General features: G+C 43.6%; 1 protein-coding gene across 2 annotated transcripts in view; it reads right to left on the bottom strand.

Moving 5' to 3' along the window:
* The window catches only part of LRRTM3 (leucine rich repeat transmembrane neuronal 3), a 76,035-nt gene extending 67,132 nt beyond the window's left edge, over positions 1 to 8,903 (bottom strand). For both annotated transcript variants that reach the window (XM_015633606.3, XM_015633607.2), the window contains exons 1-2: positions 8,488 to 8,903; positions 6,577 to 8,108 (exon numbers count right to left, since the gene is read on the bottom strand). In XM_015633606.3, the coding sequence (XP_015489092.1) occupies positions 6,577 to 8,108; positions 8,488 to 8,491 (1,536 nt within the window). In that variant the 5' untranslated portion in view covers positions 8,492 to 8,903. The remainder of the gene's footprint in view (positions 1 to 6,576; positions 8,109 to 8,487) is intronic.
* Positions 8,904 to 9,101: the final 198 nt, after the last annotated feature.

Genomic DNA, 9,101 nt, shown 5'->3' with positions numbered 1-9,101 from the left:
ACTTCAGTGACATCCTAAACATTCTACTACTTTCTACTTAATTTTTTATCAATCCTGGTTTACCCAGGGATATTTGGAAGCCTTTCTGTCAGTGACAGGTAGGATTAATGTCTTTTTGGAGAACAGGACAGACAGAGAAATGTCTCTCCATTTCTGGATTCCTAAGGGCACGTGTGAGAGCCAACAGCACAACCTAGGACTTGCCATGAAGCACAAAATAAATGCCAGGAGGATGTGTTCAGCTAGAATAATGTACATTTTACCTGCCAGAAGTATCCTACCATTCCTACAGCTGCTGGAAATAATCACCTAAGAAACAACCAAAGTAAGATGGAATATGTTTCGATTTTTTCCAATACCATCTCAGCCACACAGCTTTGGAAAGAATGTCTTACATTCTGGGAAAGCATTTTCTTCCTTTCTTTAGTAAGGTAGGAAAGAAAAGAGAAGTTTTTTTGCTTGATGTCTAAAGATGCCCAGAACCCAACAGTAGCAACTAAAAAAAATAAATAAATACATTAAAATACTTCCAAGAGATGCAGAAATGCCACTACCACTGCAGCTGGGTTTACTTTCTTTTGGCACTGAGAAATGAGGGTCCTGAGAGACTGACCTAGCTAGTTAGTGGGATTGTTAGCTTGGGGAGGAAAAGGATTTGCACACAGAACTCAGCAGCTGGTTCCCTCTCCGTGCTGTGGTGAAGCACTAAACCTTGTAATGCATTTCCTGCTTGGGTGGGTAATGAAGATATTTCATGTTCTTCCATCTATTAGTAGACTTTGGCTGTCCCAAAACACTGGGAAAATTAGCAAGGTGTAATTGTGAAGTGACACATGGTCTCAGACAAGCAGAGAGTGTGAACTGTGGTGCACAGGCAGTGTGTGGGTCATGAACACAGGAAGGGAATGGATTTAGTGGTGAAGGTGACACATGAGGGGGTTTGGGGGAGTTTTTTTCAAGGGTACACCTCCAGTCAAGAGTTTGTGGGAGACAGTAACAAACAGCAAAGTAAAGAATGAAATATTTCGGTTTTTTAAATAAATTGGTTGATTTTAGTGATGAAGAATCTTAAACTTGTGATTTTTCACAGGAATAGCTAATATTTCCTGCAATAACATCAGTAGGTCATTAAGCTCTTTAGGAAGAAGTTAATAAACAGGAATTAACTAGCCTTTTGTCCCTTCTCAGTAAACAATGCTTATTCTTACATTAGAATGCCAGTGCTGTGGTCACTGTAGTATCACAGCATGAGCAGGACAAGACTTGCAGACAGATATGATTTCTGTGATGGATTGGTTGAATAAAAAGATACTGCCTGCTCACAAATCTTTTTTCAGTCTTGCTTTTATGGTGTTTGTGCTCATTCCAGATGAGATTTGCAGATTCTCTGGTAGGTAAAACCAGCAGCTCACAGCTAATTGTCCCAAAGGATAAAATTGGATAAAATCCTTTTTATTGTGTTGTGTTCTCCTCAGGTCACAGCTGTGGAGCTCAGTCACGTTTTACTGCTGGTGTGCCCTACTGTGTTCTGGTGGTGCTGGCAGGGAAGGGTTGGGCTGCAGGAGACAATCACACCACAATCCCATTCTGCCCCACTCTCAAAAGCCTCTCTAGCAATGAAGTGACCTCCCAATGCACCTGAAGGCATCAGAAGTCACAATCACAGCTGTATTTCCTGCAGGGTGGACTGAAATGAGTTCCTGTGCTCCTTCTTAGGGGCACTGAAATCTGAGTCTCATCAACAGAGCTGTAATCCTGACTTCATTGTCTTCTCTCCTTCACTTCAGGATCACAGCAGTAACACTGGCCCAGAGTTACTGAGACCTGGTGCAGATCCAGCAAAACGTTTTGCCCAAGCAAATCTGCTGTACATTTATGTCATGTTTGCCACTGTATGACTTTGCTGTTGCTTGGGAATTTGGTCTTGCATCGTTTTGTTCTCGTCTCTTTGGGCATCGTGTGGTTTGGAGAGGAAGTTCTAACTTGGATTTGTTCCCAGGTGTTGAGTTGCCCTTCCTTTCATGTCTAATAATATCTGTCTCTCATTATGATAAAAATAAACTAAAAAAAAATTACTTTCTTTAGTTTTCTGTTGTTAGGAAGTTGAATGAATTGTTTGTGGCCTGAATTTATTTTCTAGTCTAGTAAAGGGGTGTTTTATAAATAATAAGCTTTAAACCAGTGGCCACAAACCTGTTAGAGCTCCAGTAGTGACTGACACACTGGCCAGACCATTCCCTGGCAGCTTTCATGTGCTCCTGTTTTCTCCCTGTCCTCACTGCATGTGGCTTATGGCTCCAGTGCACAGCCCCACTTGAGAAATCACTGTGCTGCAAGAGCTTGATGCCTCTCCCCTGTGGTACAGAAGGATGCCAAGGGAAAAGGCAAACACATCTCTGTGTGAATTGATTTATGCAGGAAATACCTGTGATTAAGCTCCCTACCCACTGGATGTCACTATTGTTCCACAGAAATTCATCCACAGACTATTTATTAGCACTGAGGTCTGACAGCAAAGACCATTTGCTTGCAGCAACCTGAAAATTCCTAATTGTGTTTGCAGGAATATTGTACATTTATGTTCATTTTGCAATTGGATTTTATATCAAGGTTCACCATTTGATAGCAATAAGGAAAGAGAGCATTGCCAAGCCTTCAGCTGTGATGACTCTGGAAGTGCAGATAGTGAGTCATGAAAAGCAGCCAGCAGAGAAGCTTGCAGTCATTATACTCAAGCCACTTGTTCTCATTATTATTCTCTTACTCTGCAGTTGCTGGAGGTGATCTCAACACAGTGAATGAACATTACCAGTCTCCTCAAATTTGCTTAGCACATTAGTTATTTCCTTTTCCCAGAGATGTGTGTTCTGTGTGCTGTAGTGCTCTGAAATAGCACTTGAATATTCCAGGAGCCGAGTGGCTGAGAGGCCAAGCGAGGAGGAGGAGGAGGAGGAGGAGGAGGAGGATGTCTTGGTGCAGGGGACTGGATTGCACTGCTGGTGAGACCCAAAAAATGACCTCACATCTCTCAGATCTCTTTGCCATCATCTCTGTGTCTCACAGAGAAAGTCAGACTGCCCTTAACGTTTTTGGGGTGCTACAATAAAATGGAGCAGTCTGGTGATCCCATTGTCTCGAGAATGCAGGTGGATGCAAACCCAGTGAAAATGACAATGGGCATGGAAGAATCCTGCACTTGTGTGCAGCTTGAAAAGCCCTGGTGTTCAGTGGTAGCCCCAGAACACCACACACTTCTCAGGAAAAGGAATAGTAAATTACTAAAAATCCCAAAAATGTACAGAAAAACAAAATAAAATTGCAAACATCCTCAAAACCCGTTGCTGCTCTCCTGAAATTTCAATATTGAGGTGGTGCCAGCTCCATTAAGGAGGAGCCAGGTCATTGGCACTCGGTCACATCTCCTTCCTCAAGGTGGTGCCTGCAGTGCTTGTGAAGGCTCCCAGCTTTGTGGGAGGGAGGTGGCACAGCTGCTGCTGTGGCTCTTACTTTGACATCCTCTGAGGATTGCTTGGCATCACCCCAGAGAGCTTTTAACAGTTTTGGGAGAGACTGGCACCAAACCATCCAAAAAACCAAGACAAAGATTGGGACCAAGATTTTGGTTCCAGGAGAGAAGCAAAGGAGGAATTCCTTTGCTTTATTTGCAGTCAGGAGAGGGGCAGCCTTGCACAGGGACTCCAAGTTGCTCAGCTAAGACCAAAGTCACCCCACAAGATGATGAGAATTGGTGACTCTGGGGACCAGTCACTCCTGGTTTCGTTTGGCAGTGGCCAGGCTCAGTTTAGCTGGGTTCACGTGGGTTGTGCCCATGTGAAAACGTGGAGTTCACAACGAGTTTTAAGGTGGTTGAAGAGGATTCCTAAGGCACAGGAAGGAGAATGGGATCCCAAAGCTTGGCTCACAGGCCTTGGGCTGTGCAGTTTCACACTGACCACACACTGCCAGTGTGGGGCAATACCTGCAGCTGGCCTCCCCAGGCAATGCAGGAATTAGCTGACAATGTGCATGAATGCAGATGCTGGAGTTTTACTCTATTTTTATCCTATTTTATCCATCCATGGTAAATGACAGACTGGCCTCATTTTCTTTTTCATGCCTATAATTGAGTATTTTTCAAAGGGATGATTTTACAGGTATCACTTTCTGAAGGAGATTGTGGATTGGTTCCTTCTGAGCAGTTATGTTTAGAAAATGCCATTAAAGAAACACAAAAGAAAGCATATAAAGTGCAACTCAATTACAGACCACTCTCACAATCACAGTACAGTAAGAAGTTTTAGAAGATGTACTGAATATTTTTGCATAACAAAAATTCTAAAGGAATGGCATGAAATGACTTTCTGATTGCAGTTAGAACTCCTAAAACTAAATATAAAATCTTAATTTTATATGTATTTATATTTGTACACACATGTGTGTTTGTCTGTATGAACATCCACACGTTTTGAGGCAAATCTCTTGTGTTTTGGCTGTGCCTAATGTTAGTCACACTGCAGAGATGAAAGGCTCTGAAGTACAGGGATGGTTCTGAACGTGAAGTTTATAGCAAACTCTAATCCTTCAGCACAGAGATAACCAAGATGTGCTGGTGGAAAAGGGAATCCTGTGGTAGCTGAGATAATTAAATGCATATTGACTTTTTAATAGCAGCTTCCAAGGTCCAGCTCAGGCACAGCTCTGCTGCTCAAGTGTCTCAAGCACTTCACTGTTAATGGTGTGGGGGCCTTGTACCCAGGGAAATGGGAAATCTCTTGTAGGGCTCAGTGCAGGCTCAGCTTCCACCCTCAGCTCTTCCCTCACTGCATTCCTTGAAAATGACAATGGTTTCATTCCATGAAAAAGAAACCCCAGCCCAAACCCCTCCAGGTGTGTTTAGCTCTTTTCTAGCTTTGTTTTCATTGTATCAAGCATGTTTCAAGGTGATCAGCTGTGATTGGGTTTTTTTCCAGTAACAATTCAGGAGAACCTTCTGCTAAGGTTTTGCTTTTTCTAATCTGCTGCAGTGAAACAGCCCTGTAGAAATATTCCCTCCCAGGTGGGGTTTGCAAAGCCAAACCCAGTTGCAAAATTGAGATAATTAAATTACTGGCTTCTATATTCTATAAAGGTGCTGCTGTATTATTTCATCCCCTCCCTTCCTGATAATCCTGATAATCAAAATATGATTTATTTGCAAATATTGGGGGGGGGATTATATTCTTCTGCAGCCACAAAATACATTATTTGGGGAGAAGGAAGGCAGGGAACAGCTGGGCTACAAATCTGTATTTTGCCCAGATCCACTGGGGTATGACAAGACATTAAAACTGAATATCTGTGGATTCTGAAATGTCATTAGGGTTTTGGTAAGAGAGAAAAATGATTTGTCACTGATTTATGTAAAAGGAATTTTGGGTGTACTCCTCTCAAACCAGTGAGTAACCAGTTTTCTCTGAAAGCTCTTTGCAGCTGTAGTATGTCTAAAATGCAGAGTGTTTGGCATTTTAAGTGATGAAGCTTTATTTAGTTATTGGAGGGACCCTGTGCAAAACATAACACAGAACCTCAGCAAGCCTAGCCCAGCAAATAAACAGAAATAGAGGAAAATGACGGATTTTAATGGTTTCCTCAGCTACATTAATGCCTTTGACAGGCTTGAAAAGAGAATTCCTAATGAGAGCTGAAACAAATGTGTGCAGGAAGTGGTCTTGCTTTTGCTGCTGCACATTTGAGTTCCTCTAATTGCATCAGTAAGGAATTTCTGCTCCTCATCTAATGAATGCCTTTTGACTATTTTCTGAAAGGCAACTGGATGTAGGGATAAACACTGGCACCTTTTGTATGAAGTCACACAAACAGGTTCCAATTGCTAGCTATCAGCCCTAGAAACACTGTGCTATAATGCACTACAGGAAAACCCCACTGTACCTTTGCATTTTTAATTTTTTATTAAGCCCAGGTTTCCCTCTGCTTTGCCTCTGGTGTGATACCTAAGGGTGCTTTTTAGTCTCTCTTGTGCTGGGCAGCAATCAGGCATTTTTTTCAGAGCTGCTCCTGCACCATCTCTATCCTCAGACAACTCAGAATTCATATGATGCTACAGTACCTGGGTCTTTCCTTCATTCTGGGCTCAAAAAGTGAGTTTTAGAGCAAGGACTGGGGTTGGGGGGGCAGAGGGGGACGCCCTGACTTTGTCTCTAATATAATTATTTTTTTTCATTGTTGTCATTTTTCTCCCTAAACAGAGGCACAGTTGGTGCAGGTGCAGTGGATTACTTAGGAAAGAAGTTTTCTATTTAAAAACAGGAGAGAGTTTAATGAAATCAGTAGAGGGTTTGTACAATAGGTATTGTATTAAACCAGAGCTCAGGCTTCACATTGATTGCGGTATTTAAATTTCAATGAGTTGATTATGTATGAGAGTAAAATGACCAGTATTATGAATGTACAAAAAAAGGGACGTGGAAGAGCTGTGCCAGAAAAGTGAGAGAAACGTTCCCTTTATAGTCCCTAGAGTTCAATAAAGCACCACTATTTCCCAGCTTTTAAAAGCTCTTTTATCACAATGGTTCATACCTCGCATTCCCTGGAGCCCGATTTGTTATACGTGCAGGGTCCCGTTCCATTCAGCAGCATCTCACTGGTTTCAGTGTTGGTAGGTTTGTAATCTACATAAAATTCCTGTGTGCTCGGAGTCATTTGCTTCAGCGACTGTCTCTTCTTTTTCCTGTGCCTCCTCATGAGAGAGCGCTGCTGCAGCTGCTTCATGCTGGCAGGGTAACGCTTCCAGGACACATAGATCACCAGCAGGATCACCAGCACGGACAGGAACAGAGCCACGCTGCCCGCTATGATTTTATGGAACGAGATGTGCTCCGTGTCGTGCTCGGGCTCCGAGCTCGACTCCGTGGCCCCCGTGCTCGGGGGCATGGGGGGTTTGCTGTCGTGTTTAGGCCTGGTGAGTTTTGGTTTAAACGTTGGCTTTGGGAGAGCTCGTGCTAGCTCAAACCTTTCCGTGGTGCTCTTGCCACAGATGCTGTAGTTTTTCACCGCATCGATAACGTTCACCCCCTGCAGCTCTTTGGGGCTGGCACAGATAATTGTATTTTCCCTCAGCCCTTTGAAACTTTTAAGCCAGTTTACCAGAGAGCAAATGTTTCTGCTGCATTCCCATATATTCCCGGCAAGGCTGATGTCATTGAGAGATATCCAAGAATCCAAAATTTCTTGACCAATAAATGTGAGCTTGTTTGAATCCAGGTTGAGGCGCTGTAAATTGGGCACGCACTGAAAAACGCTGGGTCCGCTGAAAGCTTCTATTTCATTGCCAGACAAATCAAGTCTTTGTAACGAGCTCCAGGTCCAGGACATAGTTTGTCCTATCACACTGATTTTATTCCACTGTAAATAAAGGTTCTGAAGGCTGACCAGCCTTGGAAAAAGTGCCAGGTTGAGCTTAGAAAATTGATTGTGCTCCAGATGAAGCTCTTTCAGTCTGATCATACCTGCAAAGACATTCCTCGCTAAACTTCGGATGCGATTGTAACCCAGGTCCAGCAGTTCAAGGTTCCTGCAATCTTGAAATATTCGAACAGGGATGGTTCTTAGGGAATTGGAGCGCAAATGTAAACTCAGCAGCTTCCTTAAGCCCCTGAACTGTTCAGATCCCAGAGACTGCAGCTGATTGTATGACAGATCCAAATTCCGGAGGTTTGTCACAGGTCTGAAGGTATTATTAAGAAAATAGGAGATTCTGTTGGAACTCAAGATCAACTCTTTTAGTCTGCGTATTCCACTGAAAGCATTTTCGTCAATATTGCTGATGTGGTTATGGTCTAAATAGAGCCAGGTGAGTTGATTAAGACCTTTAAATTGATTGTATTTTAGTTTTTGGAGGCTGTTATATCGAAGGGACAAACCTAAACAACCAGCAGATATACTTGAGGGAATCTCCTGCAATTTCTGAGATTCACAATATACCATTTTGCCTTCACACCTACAGCCCTTAGGGCATCCTCGTTCAGCAGAAGCAAGCATTGTCAGTAATACAGTAGGGGCTATTACCAGAGCTACAGCTGATCCGCTCAGTAGCCTAATTACATTGAAACCTGGAAATAAAAACAACTTAGAAAAGTTATCCCCCCACACATCAGTCGTTTCTTTCAATCATGCTAAAATCTTCTACTTAACAATCATTTACAAAGCCCTAGCTCGACTCGACTGCTTTTCACAGTGGCTTTTTTTTATTATTATTTTTTCTGTTTCTCTTTTTTACTCAGCTTTTTTTATTTTTTATTTTTTTTATTTTTTTGGTCTTTTAAGAATACCTTGCTACAAGTACTGAAAAACAGTCGGGTAAAAGGTGTAATCCCTAAGCCATTTAAGCATAATAACAAATCACATCAAGGTAAGTCTATGGAGTAATTAAAGCACAGGCTATGCAGTAACTATGAACTATAAATTAAAAAGATAACGTGAAAAACATACCCATCCTTTGTGCTGTTCAAAGGTCGTCCTTAGGTCTTTTGTTTTTTGCTTAGTGTGCCACAAGCATGGCAGCCCCTGTCAGCTGCACCGTAGTGAGTCAGGGCTCGCTGACACCCAGGAAGAAAAATGGGACCCCTTGGGAGACGGACCGATTTTGGAACATTATTCTTTGCCAGCCGTGCAGAACACTCCAAGGATAAATCAATCCCAACACAGCCTTCGCAGCAAAAACGTCAAAAATCTTCCTAGGTAATGGGATCTTCACGGATATTACGGTTTAGCATGTTTCTAGTTAGGAAGGCGGCATTTCTACTGCTGTTTTCCGGGCTCGCATGCTGGCAGCCCCGGGCTCGCTGCCGGCCGGGCGCGGCAGGTGCGGGGAGCCCGGCCCGGGACGCGGCTCCGGCGCTGCCGCGCTCGCATGCCGAGAGCTCCGGCCGACTGGGGCGGGCCGACAGCGGGCTCAGCCTTATGTAAAGCTGCCCCCAGCGGCAGCGGCACCGCGGGCATGTGCAGTGCCTGCCTCGCCTTGCAAATGAGCCAGAGAGCTCTCCCGAGAGAGAGAGAGAGAGCCGGCCATGCGGTGGGGCAGCTCCGTGTGCGCTGTCCCGTGT

This window comes from Parus major, chromosome 6 (genome assembly GCF_001522545.3).
Source record: "Parus major isolate Abel chromosome 6, Parus_major1.1, whole genome shotgun sequence".
Classification (NCBI taxonomy): Eukaryota; Metazoa; Chordata; class Aves; order Passeriformes; family Paridae; genus Parus; species Parus major.
This window is presented reverse-complemented; position numbering and strand designations above follow the sequence as displayed.